The 17891-nt window shown below is 44.7% G+C and overlaps 1 protein-coding gene across 1 annotated transcript in view; it reads left to right on the top strand.

Moving 5' to 3' along the window:
• Positions 1-17891, top strand: part of iqgap1 (IQ motif containing GTPase activating protein 1) — a 45624-nt gene that overhangs the window by 22921 nt on the left and 4812 nt on the right. Inside the window, exons 6-32 of the mRNA XM_022746804.1 lie at positions 226-293; positions 674-787; positions 1815-1993; positions 2519-2606; positions 2709-2866; positions 2963-3047; positions 3218-3381; positions 4446-4606; positions 4759-4883; positions 5565-5728; positions 10183-10273; positions 10360-10527; positions 10772-10914; positions 10997-11167; positions 11278-11361; positions 11449-11520; positions 11870-11939; positions 12033-12397; positions 12558-12721; positions 12817-13041; positions 14219-14359; positions 14481-14565; positions 15349-15581; positions 15680-15812; positions 15955-16057; positions 16517-16652; positions 16776-16863. Of these exons, the coding sequence (XP_022602525.1) occupies positions 226-293; positions 674-787; positions 1815-1993; positions 2519-2606; positions 2709-2866; positions 2963-3047; positions 3218-3381; positions 4446-4606; positions 4759-4883; positions 5565-5728; positions 10183-10273; positions 10360-10527; positions 10772-10914; positions 10997-11167; positions 11278-11361; positions 11449-11520; positions 11870-11939; positions 12033-12397; positions 12558-12721; positions 12817-13041; positions 14219-14359; positions 14481-14565; positions 15349-15581; positions 15680-15812; positions 15955-16057; positions 16517-16652; positions 16776-16863 (3778 nt within the window). The remainder of the gene's footprint in view (positions 1-225; positions 294-673; positions 788-1814; positions 1994-2518; positions 2607-2708; positions 2867-2962; positions 3048-3217; positions 3382-4445; positions 4607-4758; positions 4884-5564; positions 5729-10182; positions 10274-10359; positions 10528-10771; positions 10915-10996; positions 11168-11277; positions 11362-11448; positions 11521-11869; positions 11940-12032; positions 12398-12557; positions 12722-12816; positions 13042-14218; positions 14360-14480; positions 14566-15348; positions 15582-15679; positions 15813-15954; positions 16058-16516; positions 16653-16775; positions 16864-17891) is intronic.

Below are 17891 nucleotides of genomic sequence, written 5' to 3'. Positions count from 1 at the left end.
CACATGGTTGCATTCTGATATCTGTTTGGTCCGACCTGCCGACCTTTGAACCGCTGTTACTCTCCCTGGTTTATTCTGTCTCTGTTGTAATTAGGTTGTACTGAGATTGTATCTTTTAAACGACAGTATGTCCAGTTCTTTTGTGTATTTGTTCTCGTCCTTGTGTGGGTTTTCGTCTCCTCTGTAATGCTCCTTCATGTGTTGTTTCTCGGTCCCATTTCACAGCCTGTACCTATTCAAGCTGGGCCTGGCCCCTCAGATCCAGGATCTGTATGGAAAAGTGGATTTCACTGGTAAGAATGTTGAGCTCAAACATCCATCTGTTTTCCTCGTTCTGTCCTTGCTAACCCAATTATGTCATCTTAAATCCAGAGCATTAGAGATGTCACTGTGTTGGCAAAGTTAACATGAAGTTTGGAAATGTGCTGAATTAGTCTGCGCGCTGTGAGTGCTGAGAGGCGAGAGCATGGAAGGAGCTTCTGGAAATGTGAAAGTCATTAGTAATTGTGAGAGCTTTTCCTGTCAGTGCAGTTCCTGCTCAGCTCCCTGTCCCAGAGCCTAGAGTCAGAAATCTGATTATCAGACATGAGCCAGGAACAGTCTGTCTCCACTGTCTCTCACTTCCCTAAACCCCCCCTGTTCTGTTCCTTCTGCTCTGTCTTCCCTCTCCCAGAGGAGGAGATCAACAACATGAAGAGCGAGCTGGAAAAGTATGGAATCCAGATGCCCGCCTTCAGCAAGATTGGCGGGATCCTGGCCAATGAGCTCTCAGTGGATGAAGCTGCATGTGAGAGGGGCTCGGATGTCATGGGGAGGGGGGCGGGATCTGATAGCTGCAGATCATATAGTGTCATGCTTTTATAATGAAACCAGTACAAATCTTCTCAACCCTCTGGAGGTCCTTCTGTCCTATTTTACTGCTCCAATTTTTAAGCTCAAGCCTGTTTTTGTTTTTTTTACACATTCTGATGAGTCATTGTACTTCTGTTTTTTGCTGGACCACAACAGCGGGGCCAGCCCTATAACCATAAATGTTCCTGACTGACTGACTGGCTGAGTGATAGAGTTGGGTTGACTGATGAAGTTACACCATGAGTCGGCCGGCTGAGTGTCGCGGTTTCCTTATTGTTTGTTGCTCTATCAAAATGATTTGGCACAAACTCACCGACTTTTTTTTTCAAAAAAGCACCTAATGACAAATCTTGCGACTTGTTGCACAAACCTTAGCTACTCTCTGTAGTAGAGAGTCGTCAGTGTTGCCCCGCGAGCATGAGAGTGGGCTTTCCCTCCTCAGACGCACCAGCTCTATGCTGACACAGAGAGGAGGAGAGGAGCAAAGAGATGAGGAGCTGAAATCAGCTGCAGCACTAGGCTGAATGAAAATAGGTTTTGACCTACGCTTGTTAATCAACTGAAAGTTTGCAAATAGAGTCTGCAATAAAGACGACTTTATACTTATGCTTTTTAATGTCAATGAGAAGACATGACACAGTTGCAGCTAAAATTATCTAAGTTTCCAATATAACGGTTTCGCTTCCTTCTTGTGCACAGACCCTGAATTCACTTTTTCTTCACTTCTATTAACTTTTGGATTCATAAAACCTGTAAATAACTGATCTAGCCTGGTATTTGAAGGGCAGACATGACTGTGACATTCATTATCTCATCTGACTCTCAGGAGAAAAGCAAATCGGCTCATTTCCCAAAATGTTAAACTACAATATGATAAAATATTGATGACATCAAGTATCATTAAGGTAAAACCAAAATTCATATGAAGCCAGCTGCTCACCAGTCTTCTCCTCCATCCGTAGTACATGCTGCTGTGATCGCCATCAACGACGCCATCGACCACGGCGTTCCAGAGGGCACGTTGGCTGCCATGCAGAACCCCAACGCCATGCTGGTCAACCTGGATCCCAACTCTGCCTGCCAGTACCATGACATTCTGTGCCAGGCCAAGGGAGAGAAGGTGGCCAGCTCACGCAAACGGGTACGTAAACGCTGAAGCTTTAACCTTCAGCGCCAGGAGACCAGGGGATAGTGTGCAGTGATGCTGTGTACAGGTTTCAGATGGCCAGGAATGAACCGGGGCCCTGATGGCAGTCAGTGTGCAGTTTCTGATCGGAAAATAATTGAACATGCAGCCTGAAGCAGTGGAAGGGTTTTGGCATCAGACAGGTTAAAACGCTGAGGCCACACAAACCAGCGGGGCAACAAAAATGAACACAACAAATTGTCTGACTGGAGACAGAGAGGGGGAATCAAATCACTCCATCCTCTCTTGACAGGTCTCCCAGCAATTTCTTGCAGTGAGAAATAAATGCAGCATGTGTAATGTATTATAATTTAAAACAAAAAAAAAAAGGTCTGTTTTGCCAACAGGCAAAGCAAATAAATGACCAAAGTTACCCCAAAAGAACAAAAGTACCCTTTGGAGAGAGAAGTATATTACTGTGGAGGGATATGACATTCAGCAGCGCTGAAGTGCCACATTTCTGTCGCTCTGCTCAAACAGCAAATGGAGAACGCCGAAGCCGAGAGAGACGTCTACGATGAGCTCCTCACCCAGGCCGAAATCCAGGGCAACGTCAACAAGGTCAACGGTGAGTCCCGGGAACACTGACACACACATGTATTTACTGATTTCGGTCACATGACTTGGTTTGCACGCCGCAGGTGTAAAATATCAAGCTTTCTCCGAACAGTGAGCAAAGCCCTGAGTGCAGCTGAGCAGGCTTTGCTGAGCGGTGATGAGGATAAGTTATACGAGGCCCTCAAAGCCATGGGCATTAAGAACCTGCAGCCCCAGAACAAAGGCTGGTACCTCAAACAGATGCTGGCTGACCGAGAGAACAAAGAGCAGGTAGGGGTCATTGTGCAATGAAATGTCAATGAAATGGTGACATGTCAGCTTCTCTGTTTCTTCGTTATGATCTCACCCAGATCTCTTCCTCATTAGGCGTCTCCAGGAGAAGCTCTTTCTAAAGACGAGTTGCAGAGCGGCGTGGACATGGCCAATGAGATTGCAGAACGTTACATAAAGAGTACGAATATATACATCCAAAAAAAAAAGTTGTCTGTTGATTTCTCAAGACCTCCTACTTCCTCCTGTCTGCATCTGTATGTGTTCATATAATTCAACCACTTTGTGTGTGTGTGTGTGTGTGTGTGTGTGTGTGTGTGTGTGTGTGTGTGTGTGTGTGTGTGTGTGTAGTGTTGAAGGCAGTGGAGCGCATCAACGGTGCCATCAGAGCAGGCGTGCCAGAGAAGACAGTGGAGGAGCTGATGAACCCGGACGCTCAGCTGCCGGAGGTCTACCCCAGCGCTGCCGACCTGTACCAGAGAGAACTGTCCAGCCTACAGCAGCAGAGCGCGGAGGTGCCCGTGACGACAGACACACTCAAAATAAAATGCACACGCCTGCGCCATAGCATCAATCTAAGCATAAAAATGTGATCGTGTGGCTCTTGAGGCTGAATTACACGACCAGTTTGCGTTTATTTTATGTATCACTAAGATACATAAGAGACTCTGAGGAAACACTGTTTTATGTCCTTCTTTCTTTAGTTTCCAATTGATAACAAACACATTTAATAAACTAAATTTTTACTCTGGTATTTCTCTCTTAAACAATGAGTCAGTTGATCAGGGAATAAACAGATGAATCCTGAAAAATTCTGGTTATCAATCCATTTGCCAAACATTTGTTTATATCCATCTTTTTAAACTGCGAAGATTTGCTTTTATTTTTTTTGTTTATTAATGTAAATTGAATATTGGTTTTGCAATGTTGGTCAGATAAAACATCACCCTGTGTATTAACACACAAATCAAACCTAAAACACCAGGTCACAGTAAACAAACCAAATAATAAATACATAACATTACAATATTAATCAGGCTTGACAACCTAAATAAGTAACAAGATATTAAAGAGTAAATAAAAAAAAAAAAGAAGAAAACAAAACAAATCAAAGGCAAATTGTTCAGATTCTGCATTACATCTTTTGTTTAGTTCAGTACAATTTTCTTTCCCAGCCTTCCACTCAAAATTTAATCCATCTAAATGTTTTTTAACATCATCATTTATTTTTGATTGATATTCAATCAGTTGTGATGGGCCTTTTTACTGTTTTCTGACATAAAATAAACGAGTGAATCGATAATGGAGATAATCGTTAGTTAAAGCCCCACAATCACATTACTTTACTTCTTGGAAGACAACTTATATTTTTAGTTGTCAGGACTTAGCACATAGCCTACCTGTAAGACGGACATTACATTCAATCATCTCATCTGTCTATCTCTTTCCACCCTGGCTACGTTTGAACAGTCAGACAAGATGTCCTCTCCATGTTTCCCTCCGACTGTCGGTGTTTGCCTCTGGTAGTCTTTATTGGCAGTTTGACACATGAGGTAAATTTGTGATCTCTGTCCCGCAGGGCTCGCTGTCCCACCCTGAGCTGCTTGTTGCCGTGGAGATGCTGTCATCGGTGGTGCTGATGAACGAGGCGTTGGATGTCGGAGACCGAGCCGCACTCTGGAAACAGCTGTCCAGTGCTGTCACTGGACTCAGTAATGTGGAGGATGAATATGCACAGAGGTGAATGCTTGCACGCGCACACACACACACACACTCACACACTCACACACACACCAGGAGTCAGTGACACATAGACCTCGGTGATGTCTTAGGTCTTGTGTGTGTTTTCTGAATGGACTGTTAATGTGGTGCCACACCTGTGTGTTCCCCAGGTATATGGATGAACTGATGCGTCTTAAGGCAGCAGCCAGGGAGCAGGGCAGTGACTACCTGACCTGGAACGACATTCAAGCCTGTATCGACCAGGTCAACCTGGCTGTGCAGGAGGAGCATGAACGTAAGAGATGGACACACCTGCATCCATTTACACGCACATTTTTAATCTATGTCAAACTCCCAAAACAATCGATGAAGAATAACACCTACACGCTGACTCCAAACCATAATGTTTCCATCCCAGTTAGATCTTTATGAAGTTAAAGGAGCTATTTGTCAGTTTTGCTGTTGCTATGTAGCCAACGTTAGCATTAACAGCTGTTTACAGTCTGAAGGAAATGTTGCAAGCTCAGCATCAAACTTCATTCTTTTACTCACCAAGAGCTGTCTCCAGCTGTGGAAAGCAACGCCAGTTAACTTTTGTCCCTATCACATCTTTTGTTCTACTGAAGTTAGCATGCTAACCAGCTAGCCCAAGCCCGTTGCCACTTTCTGATAGCGACTCACTGTCGCCTCCAACCTGCCCTGAAGTAGTGCTGCTCAGAGGGCGTATTTTAGCCTCTTGTATTATAAAGACAACAATGGCCGAAGCTCTTGTCAAGCGTCAATCCCCACAACCCGCTGTAAATGTATTAGTACAGTAGATATATGATTTATACAGTATGCTCCATGACCCCCCAAAATAACAGATTACTAACTCTTGGGAAGTTAATTTGTCGGCCACAGGTTTTAGAAATATATCATAAGATCATAAATTCAGAGTTTTAATTGGTCTGTCTGTATGTCGCATGTATATTTGCAGGTATCGCTGCCATCGGACTGATCAATGAGGCCCTGGACGAAGGGGATCCCATGAAGACCCTGGCCATGCTGCAGAACCCCTCAGCCAAGCTCACAGATGTGGATCCGTCTGTGGCTCAGCACTACCACGACAAACTGCTGGAGGCCCGCAGGGAGAAGGCTCATGTAAGACACACTCACAACACACACGTGACTCTGGGAATATCTTACATTTATACAGCTGCTGTAGGAAGGGGGATGTAGGAAATGGATATTCTGGTTATGAGTAGACGAGCGTGAGGCTTGGATGAGGATTCAGTCTGCTCCAGTTACTGTGTAGGTTTCCTGGTCTCTCCTTTTGTGATTTGCTTTTTCTTGTGTATCTAGTATTCAGGTGAGCATTATGCAAATACTTCATGCAAACAGAGCCTGGCTTCAGTTACCTCCAGTCTCCTGACTGAGGATTTTTATCGCAGCTCATACAGTCGAAAGTTGTCATGGCTATATACAGTATGACGGGGCTTATGCATATGATACATATGAGCGTTGTAATGAATGTAGGCACTCAGTGTGTTGTTCCAATTTAAGCATTTGCCATAGTTTGATTGTTTGTTTATTTCTACCACATGGCGCTGCGAGGCGCTGACAGCCCTGATCCAAACACAAAATCAATGACATGCTTTATCAGAAGGGGAACTGACCGGTTCTCCGTCAAAAACAGCACAGACAAAAGTTACATTTTATTACTTTTTGAGAAGCAACCAGCCTTTCATTCTGATTTCTTGCCTCAGGGGTTTATTGCATCACTTGGAAACCCCAACGGTTTAAAAACAGAATGCAGTATTTCATGTGTTCAGTGTTAGATAGATGTATTATTGTGAATGTGCAGTCATGGCTCAAAGGAACCTCAGGCCCATCATGGTTGCAGATGGCTTCATGTGACTCAGGCCTCTGAGCCCCATGTGACTCGACCAGACTGCTGATGTCATGGTGCGATCATCTCCTCTCCCACTCACTTCCTGTCCAATGGGTCATGTATGTGTGTCTGGGCCTCCTTTCCTTCTCTCTCTTAAGCTCTCTGAGGCCTGACCCACCGTTTCGTTTTACATAAGCAGCCGTTGGTTTCATACCTGCAACTCTTGAATCCAGAACACGACACTGTTTTTCACAGAAGCACCACCATCTTTCATAAAGCGGCTCATCAGCACCCTGCTCTCTCTGACTCATTTGCCTGTGTTATCATTACTTGAGTGAAGCGAGCTGATGAATGCGGTTCTTGCATGTGCATGTATTTGCATATGATGTCACAGACAGAGCGCCATATTTGGGTTGTTTTCCTGTGGTAGGAGAAGCACAGGCCAACAGAGCTGCAGGTGAGGTCAGACGCAGGTGCAGGAGTAGCTGGAAATCACCAAGTATATCCTAGAGGTTCTTTTTACTTAAAAGGCCCCATATTTCACACTTTTCCAGTGTTTTATTTGAAGTAACAACAGCCAATCAGAAGAGAGGCTCTGAGCTGCTCCTCTGATTGGCTGTTTTCTGAGTGATTAAGTAAAAATATAGCAGATTTCAGGTAAACACTCAGAGAAACCAAATCCTGCGAAGTTGGATGGTGGGTGCAGGTGGGCGGGGCTTGTGGCACGGCTGAGAGTGGTGACTGCTTTGTTGTGACATCACAAAGTTCCAGAAGTCCTGACGGCTCATTTTAGGGATCAGTGTCTGAACACAGGCTGTGTGCTTTTCTCTGTGGACTGAGCGCTTTGATACATATAGAAACTAGACCTGATCTATAATCAGAAAAGACATGGACATCTACAATATGGGAACTCATAAACTACAGAGTCTAATATTCCCTCGTCATTTCTTTAGAACAAAGTCTTCAAATAGAACAATTCTCAGTGTATCCGTTTTAGCACAGTCTGTTTTTATCCTGTGTAAATACAGATAAAGAAAGTCTCTTATCAATGTTAGACCTCGAGATACTTGGCCACTGCCCACACTGTTTTAAATGTCAACATCATCAGTTACATCCAAACCCTGGAATACATCATGTAGGAACTCGTCACACTTTCAAAACAGGAAAAAAAAATGGATAGGAAAAAAAAAAAAGCAAAGTATTTTCCTGCTGATTTCACAGGCATCGGAAATAACAAGCTGGGCCTCAGTGATTTGCTTCCATAAAAGGGCAGAAAGCTGACCATTATGTTAAATGGGCTAGACCCACGGTCACACATACACACACACACATACGCCAGCCTCTGGTTGTTGGTTGCCGAATGTGGCTGTTTGAGGTGATGAGCTAAAGACAGAGGAAGTGGTTAGAGCAGTGCGAGCTTCCTGTAGGAAGGCTCGATGGCAGTGAGGTATTCCCCCAGCTGAGACGGAAGGATCAGACAGAGGCCGGCAGCTTCAGGGGAGGCGAGGATGACTGAGGAGAAGAACCCACATGGTTAAGATATGTTCAGGCTGTTAGAGGTGATCCAGACCCCAGGTGATCTGAGGTCAGCGGAGTTTGAAGAAGAGGCAACGACAAAGCTTGTTTTTTTCGCCTGCGGCTCAATTTGTGACGGGCTTTCTGGTGCCGCCTCATTAACTCTGCAGCATTAGAACAGTTAGTCAGAAAGACAGTCAGGCAGAAGTTTGGCTTTGACTGTGGGCTGAGGGCTGTGCCTAGATAAACAGCAGGAAGTCCTGCCCAGACTCTACTGACTAACAAGCTGAATATAGCCTACTATGCCTCTTCAGATGGTTATCGCTTGACTTTGTAGCTGCAACAATCGCAACTGGGACTATGCGGAATAAGTCTCAGTGTAGTTGTGTGCTTCGTTCTGTTTGTGCGTTTTCACGTTTCCCACGGCCATGAGATGAAGAAGACCCATGAAAGAGTTCATGTTTCATGGGTCCCCAGGAAGTAAAGAAAAAAGAAAAAAAAAAGGGTGCTGTGAAGCAGAAGAAAAAATTTGAAAAATAATTTATAAGCAAAATTTCACTTCCTCTATTTCTGTGATGAGGTTGCAACCTGTGATGAAGCCCTCCTCCAGTCCCCTCCTCTCTCTGGCACCACACCCTGTCTTGTAGCACCCGCCAGCTGCAGTGACTTACTCCCCACAAATAACAATTAAAGCACCAAGTGCAAACACACAAACACTAATCATTGCTCGCCGAGGTACGGCTTTGTTTACTATAAAGACGGAGCTTCTTTGACTCCGGGTGCATGCTGCTGCAGATGTTAGCTGCCAACCCCGCCCTCCACTTGCATAAGAAATCTACAAGATCGGGTATCAGTCTTACCCGCCCACCTTTTTCACACACACACACACACACACACACACACACACACACACACACACACACACACACACACACACACACACACACACACACACCTCCTCATCTACCCCAGAAGCACAACATGAAGGGGCGGGACATGTGGTGGGGAAGGCTGAAACCAAATGAGCTGCTTTAGAAAGCAGCAGCAGCAGCAAGCAGCTGAAACCAGCTGCTGCAAACTTTATACAGAGACAGAGTGCGCCATCTGGACGCAGCTCTGCAACACTACAGTAATAATATAGTAATAAATAAATAAATAAGAAGAAGAATATAACATTGGATTCTTTTATGAGGTGTTGGTTTGGTCTGTATTGTGAACGAAAATCCATTCTGAAGCAGTGAAACACTGTTTAAAAGAACATATTGATGTGTCTGTTTGTAGTGTAGTGTATTTTTCTGCTCCAGACTTGCCCAACTTGCAGCTACAGATCTGTTAATTGTTTAAAATGCATCACCAATGTGTGTGTTTGTTTCTTGTAATGAGAGAGCAAGAGATTGGAGGTACGAGAACCCACAGTAGCAGAAAAACAGACTGCAATACAGTGCAGCAATAAGAGATGTTGCAATTTGAATACTGGGTGTGGTCGCAATGAAACAGTAGACACATTTAACCCACAGCTGAATTAACGCAGACTGAACTGACCGAGTCCAGGACTGAACACAAAGCCTGATGGGTAGTATACTGTAAGCAGAATACATATTGTAGTTATTATACAGGAGTATAGGACACTGGTTTAAGAACTGGCAGGGGGAGTTTCTCAGGGGGAATTTGCAAAACTACCTGCTGTAGATAGTTTTTTTTTTTAAATGGCATTAAATGATTCAACATGAGGCAAAAGCAGGATGGGTACATTAGACCTTATTTACAAGTACAAGGGCAATGAGCTAGACAGAGCTCAGGGCAGCAGGGATATACGCTTTATTATAACATTTGTTAAGATATATTTCAGAATAGACTCCTGACAACATTCACAGGCTTATGAACCAAAATGACACAATCATATAAGTTTTACAAAGACAGAAAGAGCGCAGAGTTTTAATCACTACTCCAGATGTAAGACGGAAAGTTGTGTTCTAGTTGTTTTCCTGCTCTACTAGTTCCTGGCTTCTGTTCAGTTTCTTTTTTACTTGCAGATTTAGAAGATAAAATATTTCAAAATTTTTTCAAAACTGTGCAACGGATGCATGAAGTCCTAGTGTTCAGAGGAGAAAACATACAGGCTGGCAGCCATTGTGGGTGTGTGAGTGTTTGTGTATGTGCATGTGTTTACTGTGTTTGTTACTGAACATACTTTCTGGTGCTCCTCCAGGAGACCCAGGATCCCTCTGCTGTGCTGTGGCTGGATGAGATTCAGGATGCTATTCTGAAGGCTAATCAGGACACACAGGAAGCCATCCAGTGTAAGAACACAGTCACAATACACATGTACATGTCAGGAGAGTGTAAAGAGGTGCTGAAGGCTGATATCTGTGTTTTGTATCCACAGTCGCGCAGTCCATCCAGGCCATCAATGAGGCGGTGGACAGCGGCAATGCGGCTCAGACCCTGGCCGCTCTGCGGAACCAGGGGGCGGGACTGTACGGTGTCACCTCAGAGTGCGCCCAGACCTACCAGGACGACCTGGCCAAGATCAAAGACGAGAAAAAGAAAGAAGGTGAGGAGCGTTTAATGCCTTCAGAGGACTGACAGTCGCTGTGTCCGGTGATAATATATGATTTTAATAAAACTTGGAGGAGCGGTGCATCTCGTCCGTGTTTACATTGATTGGCTGAATGAGGAGATTTTAATTTACGATCCAAATGTCATGGTGGTCGCTCCCTTCACTGTGAGTCTGATGCACACTGATCCTGCTACACACATGCAGCTCTGATTACAAAATGCGCTTTCTGTCTGTCCAGGCGATAATGACAGTGAGTGGGTGAAGCACTGGGTGAAGGGAGGACACAATTATTACTACAACCTGAAGACCCACGAGGGCACCTGGGTGGAGCCAGAGGGCTTCCTGCCAAACAACACGCAGCTCAACAAGGAGGACATCCAGGTAGGCTCCTGTCCCAGCTGAGCACTGCAAGGGTTGTAACTTTTTAACACCGCATTAAACTGGTTGTTTTATCCCCCCCCAGTCTGTGGTTTCCGGGGTAACCACGGCCTACAATCGAGAGCAGCTGTGGCTGGCCAACGAGACTCTTATTACCAAGCTGCAAGCTCGTTGTCGTGGCTACCTCGTGAGGAACGGCCTAAAGGAGCGGATGAACTTCCTTAAATCCCAAGACCCAGCTGTTACACGCATACAGGTGAGATAGACCTGTATACAGCCATCACCCAGAGGTTACACACATCTGTCTACTGGAAGAACTTATTATACTGTTGTCGCTCACTCTCGTCAACGTGTTGTTTTTCTAAGGCCCACTGGAAAGGCTACAAACAGAGGCAGAAGTTCAAAGGCCGCAAACAGTATCTGAAAGACCACTCCGCCGAGGCTGTCAAGGTAACATCGTCACGCAGTTCTAACAATCTGCATTTAATCAGGATTATAAATATCAAAGACTAAAGGATTTGTTTTGGTCTTCCTCAGATCCAGTCCATGGTCCGGATGCATCAAGCTCGTAAGAAGTACAAGGATCGTCTAAAGTACTTCCAGGATCACGTGAGTATCAGCAGCCTAAAACCTTTTTTACGTGAAAGTTTTGGACAAATACAAACAACCAAGAGAAGGCATTGTAAATTTACTGTCACAAAAATTAGTGTTTCAAGTGAACAAATTGCTTGTAGCTTAATGAAAGCTGTAAATCACGCTGCCTCGACATAAATTCCCCCTGACACATCCGCTGACATTTATCCCGGGTCCCGTGGGGCTCGGAGGAGGCAGATGGCTCATTTAGCACTCTGACGTGTGTGAAGTCATTTCCACTCTCACTCGCTCACTGAGGATTCCTGTGCTCCCATCTGTAATGAGGACTATTGATCAGCCAAGTGATTGCTGTTTTACACCGCAGATCAATGATGTGGTGAAGATCCAGGCTTTCATTAGAGCCAACAAGGCCAGGGACGACTACAAGACGCTGAGTAAGTCGACTTGGATCACACCAACTTTCCTTTCTTAGTTAGTCTCTGACCGCTTGCTTGACCTTCTCGTCTCTCCTAACTCTCCACACGCAGTCAGCGCTGATGATCCTCCGATGGCGGTGGTGAGGAAGTTCGTCCACCTGCTGGACCACAGCGACCAGGACTTTCAGGAGGAGCTGGAGCTGATGCGGCTCCGTGAGGAGGTGGTCACCAACATCCGCTCCAATCAGCAGCTGGAGAACGACCTGAACCTGATGGACATCAAAATCGGCCTGCTGGTGAAGAACAAGATCACGCTGCAGGAGGTGGTGTCCCACAGCAAGAAGCTGACCAAGAAGAACAAGGGCCAGCTGTCCGACATGATGATGATGAACAAGCAGAGGGGAGGCCTGAAGGCCCTCAGCAAGGAGAAGAGGGTCAAACTGGAAGCCTACCAATACCTGTTTTACCTGTTACAGGTAACAATAAAGTTCACCTCTGTGTTTTTAATCCGGACCTCGATTCATATTTGACCTCAGATCACATCGATGCAAAGCATATTTAAGGATCTGGTGGCTGCAGCTGTTACCAGTCAGTAACTCTGGAATAATATTTAACCAGATTTCTGCTTCTTTTTAGACCAACCCCACTTACCTCGCCAAGCTGATCTTCCAGATGCCACAGAATAAATCCACAAAGTTCATGGACTCTGTGATCTTCACCCTGTATAACTACGCCTCTAACCAGCGAGAGGAGTACCTGCTGCTCAAGCTCTTCAAAACTGCCCTGCAGGAGGAGATCAAGTGAGAATCAGTGACACCTACAAACAGCAATATGTTATGACCACGGTTTTTCAATCAGACGAGCTCTAAACTTTGCCTCTATCAACCGTCCGCAGGTCTAAAGTGGATCAGATGAAGGAGATTGTAACAGGAAACCCTACGGTCATCAAGATGGTGGTGAGCTTCCACCGAGGGGCGCGGGGACAGAACGCCCTGAGGCAGATCCTGGCACCGGTCGTCAAGGAGATCATGGACGACAAAACGCTAAACATCAAAACCGACCCGGTGGACATCTACAAGAGCTGGGTCAACCAGATGGAGACGCAGACCGGAGAGGCCAGGTGAGACGGAGATCAGGTTGTCTTCTCGTACCTGTGTGATGACAACACGTAGACCTGCCCCCCCCCCCTCTGAAAACAGGGACGTGAGATATTAGTCGACTAAATGGTTAAAGGTCGCTTCCCTCACTAGACTTCACCACAAATACTAGTCATTTGAACTAGTTATAGATATTTTATGAATGTACAACACTGGTTAATGTTGCGTATCGATGTCCTCACACTAGTGCTTGGATGTTATAAACAAACATGGTGGAAAGTGGGACAGAAGACAAACCAGTCAAATCAACTTGGCAGGATTTTCATCTAGATATGTGAACGTAACCTGCAGAGTAATGTTAGCCACACCCGGCAAACCTTTATGACATTGTTTACCTGCAGATTAAACTGTGCTCAATTTGAACATTTTTTTGATTGTTTTTTCACTTTTAGAAGTTGTCTAAATTTAAATTTCCGTTAAATCGACACAGAAATGAGTCGATGGGAGCGTCCCTAATCAATACGTCAGCATGTTGACGGGCGTCGCGGCTGGTGTGATCCCATCACCTGATGGTCTCTAGTTTTACTAAAACTAAAATCATATAAATGATGCATGTGTAGGAAAAACATACTGCGACATCACTGAGACAAATTATATTATACAAGAATATTAAAAGGAAACTTGTTGAGGAACTGAGTTCAAGAATCAAACCAGACTCGGTTAAAGGCCCAGCCACTAAAAACTATATGAAAATAAGTAAGTGTATAATAAGTGTATAAATGTGTAAAGATTTAAATTCAGATAAATTAATAGTATTAATAAATAAAATCAGTAAAAGCAGACTCAGACACCTTATCTTGAATTTGTTGAGTTTCTTTATTTACATCTTTTTACTACAGTACTTCTCCAGTTTTATGATCACATAGTCTGTAGTGGCCGGACTGTTACACATCAAGTTGTTATTTCTCACCACACTGGCAGATTTTTTTGTTTCATGCAAGCAAATTTCTCCAGAATACAGAATATTTTGCTTCCCGGCAGGAGGGTTTTTTTTGCACTGATGACAGCACGTCTACATGACAGCGCTCTGGTGAAGCAACAAGGCTGCGGACGTCACGATCGGCATTGACAGTTCCTCCTTTTTTTTCTCCATCTGTTTCTGCTTCTCTCCTCTCTCTTCCTCTGTCATGCCGTCAACAGTAAGCTGCCGTATGACGTGACTCCGGAGCAGGCTATGTCCCACGAGGAGGTGAGGACCAGACTGGAAGCCTCCATCAAGAACATGAAGACGATCACCGACAAATTCCTGTCTGCTATCGTCGTCTCGGTGGATAAAATTCCGTAAGTTCCTCACGTGCAGCATCACGTGTTCTGCGTGGATCACATTTTGACAGACGCCAGTCAGAGCCCTGCTCACGCTCGCATGTCTCACGCTGTCCGTGTGGCTCTGTCTGTCCGTCAGATATGGGATGCGGTTCATCTCCAAGGTGCTCAAGGACACCCTGCATGAGAAGTTCCCAGATGCTACAGAGGACGAGCTTCTCAAGGTTTGCGTTTTTAATTAGCAGAGGTAGCCACTCTGTGCGCCTCAGTCTTTAAAGGGTCAGTTCACTCAAATCACAAAGACTATAGATTATTTCTGTTTGATGTAGAAATGTGTGTGAGATCAGTGACATCACCGACATCGAGGCTTATGCCCCTGTACAGTTGGCAGGAGAACTGCATTCGATTTGTGACACTTAAATATCCGCATGACACGGCTCCTTTTCTCTGGCCTCCTCGTTGAACTGTTTTATTACCTTTCTTCTCACCTTCCGCCTGCCTCTCCCGTCCCTGTTTCTTACGCATTTCTGTCCCTTTTTTTTTTTTTTTTCATTTTTCTGCTGTTGCTCTGGTCTTTCCTCCTTGCCAACCAGCTCCAGCCTCTCTCTCCAGGTTAGGGGTGTCCTCCTTCTCTCTGTCTGCTGACATTAAGGTGAGCCATGCTGCTCTTCTGGCTCTCCTCCTCTTGCTGCACAAGCTGTGTCCTCTTGTATTCAGTAACTGTCACTCATTTTGCAGTAGCTTCTTCTAAATCTTTAATCTTAACTCACATCGCTCCTGATCAATCTTCATGGTCCTGACACAGAAAGATGCCAACACATGTAATTTACAATTTACTACAAATTCTATTTATACTGATGTTTGTATCAGCACCTTTGAATATAACTCGATTTCTGTCTGATCAGTTTCATACGTTGTTTAGCTCATACAAGTTGAAACATTTTGTCTGATTAATGTTTTAAATAAGCCACCTCTCTGATCCCGATCATCTGATCCTGACCTGTCAGATTGTGGGGAACCTCTTGTATTACCGCTACATGAACCCGGCCATCGTGGCGCCCGATGCCTTCGACATCATCGAGGTGTCAGCGGGCGGCCAGCTGACCACCGAGCAGCGGCGGAACCTGGGCTCCGTCGCCAAGATGCTGCAGCACGCTGCTTCTAATAAGATGTTTCTGGGGGACAACGCCCACCTCAACCCCATCAATGAATATCTCAGCGCCTCGTATCAGAAATTCAGGTCTGATGTTAATTGATACAAAAATATAAAACAGATGTAGAATAACTTCTCCTCAGTTTCTTTGTTTTCTAACAAGCCTCTTCTTTCTTCCATCACAGGCGTTTCTTCATGGCAGCATGCGACGTCCCCGCATTGGAAGATAAGTTCAACGTGGATCAGTATTCTGACTTAGTCACCGTCACCAAACCCGTCATCTACATCTCCATCGGAGAGATAATCAACACTCACACGGTGAGTTTGAACTCACATTAATGCTTTCTGTCTCAAATCCCTCCCACATTATCCATAAATGCACATATCCAATTATGAGTCAGTACCGAAAATGTTTAGATGTTTTATTTTGTCGTCTAACTTGCTTTTTCCGTCCTGTTAGCTGCTGCTGGACCATCAGGACGCCATCGCTCCAGAGCACAATGACCCCATCCACGAGCTGCTGGAGGACCTGGGCGAGGTTCCCACTGTCGAGTCTCTCATCGGTGAGTGGAGTGAGACAGGAAAGGCTTTGTTCTTTGTTCACTGATGCAGGACGGTACCAGGCTGTTCTCACATCTTCATTCCCGACCGTGTCATCCACCTGTTTTTTTTTTTGTTGTTTTTTTTCATTATATATTCTATATAATACATCCAATAATCGGAAGGTCGTGGTTCAATTCCCAGCTCGTCCAGTCCACATTTCAAAGTGTCCTTGGGCAAGATACTGAACCCAAAATTGCCCCTGATGTACGACACAGTGTTTTACTTGGAGCTGCTCCTTGCTGTGTCTGCACCAACATTTCTTACTGCTTCATGATGTGCATCAGTTTTCATAATCCTAAATCACTCCAAAAATGCTGGGTGGAATACTGTGATCACGTGAAGCTTTAATGACTCCAAAACAAATCCGTATAAATACTGATGATGTGAGCTGACTGTTATTTGCCCTCTGTAACACTCAGGTGAAAATCCTCTCCCTCCCGACGACCCCAACAAAGAGCTGATGGGGAAGACCGAGGTTTCGCTCACGCTCGCTAACAAGTTTGACGTCCCCGGTGAGGCCAACGTTGAGATGGACGCCAAGACTCTCCTGCTCAAGTGAGTGCATTCGTTCAAGAGCGCATTCACAAAGTAGATTAAAATGGTTGTTTGGTTGTTTTCAGATATTTCTCTGTTTGTTTGTTTTTTTAACATCTCTGTGATTGTTTTGTCTCTTTCCAGCACCAAGAGGCTGATTGTGGACGTGATCCGGTTCCAGCCTGGGGAGACGCTAACTGAGATCTTGGACTCAACAGCCAGCCCAGAGCAGGTCAGAGATAAGAGAGAGAGCGAGTACACTGCTGATGTTGTGGACCCACAATTAAAAAATCTGAAAGGTGCTTTGTTTATGTGCTGAACATCGATACGTTGAAGCTGTGATTACTGTAAACAGACCGGTCAGCCTTTAGCTATGTCCACATTGCATATTTCATCTGAGTGGAAAACTACTGGATTGGCCAATAAAACAAAACAGGAAGTTCCTTTTCAAACAGGACAAAGCAAAGCCTGGTGAAGTGCTTGTGGAATTTCACTTACAACACAAGCAGCAGGGTCAATGGGAAACGGGAAATTTTAAAGCAACACCATGAGTAATGATACCAGACAGTTTTACTGCTTTTAGTGTTCTTGTGGTGATGCTACACACAGGCCAAGCAATTTAAGCAGACATCAGAAATTTCCCTCCAACTGTGACACACAACTGTGAAAGTAAACCTCAAAAGGAAACCAAATAATCTTAAAGTGCAGTAAATAATGATTAAAGTTCTCATGATTTTAAGTGTGGTTTTGTGTTTTTAAGAACCAAAAACCATCTCAGAGTAGTTTTACATCTCCTCTCTCAGGCTTCTCTCTGGAGCTCTAGTGACAACAGGTCGGTGAGCCAATCAGAAGAGACGAGGCTCTGAGCCTCTCTTCTGATTGGTTGATTGATTGATTCTGAGTTATCAAATTAAAATATAGCAGATCTCAGGAAAACAAATCCTGCAAGGTTGCATGGTGGGTCCAGGTGGGCGGGGCTTGGGGCATGGCTGAGAGCGGTGACTGCTTTGTTGTGACATCACAAAGTTCCAGAAGTCCTGACGGCTCGCTTTAAGGCTCAGTTTCTGAATACAGGCTTTGTGCTTTTCTCTGTAGACTGAGCGCTTTGATGTTTTCGCAGTATAAATATAGAACCTAGACCTGCTTTATAATCAAAGAACACATGGAAATCTACCTTTATACAATATGGGACCTTTAAGCTTCAAAGACATTTTCTCCCATTACATTAGAGCTCTTACTATAGAAGTGTTGTTTATCTGA

The sequence above is a fragment of the Seriola dumerili genome, unplaced genomic scaffold (assembly GCF_002260705.1).
Source record: "Seriola dumerili isolate Sdu_G_001 unplaced genomic scaffold, Sdu_1.0 BDQW01000011.1, whole genome shotgun sequence".
Lineage (NCBI taxonomy): Eukaryota > Metazoa > Chordata > Actinopteri > Carangiformes > Carangidae > Seriola > Seriola dumerili.
This window is presented reverse-complemented; position numbering and strand designations above follow the sequence as displayed.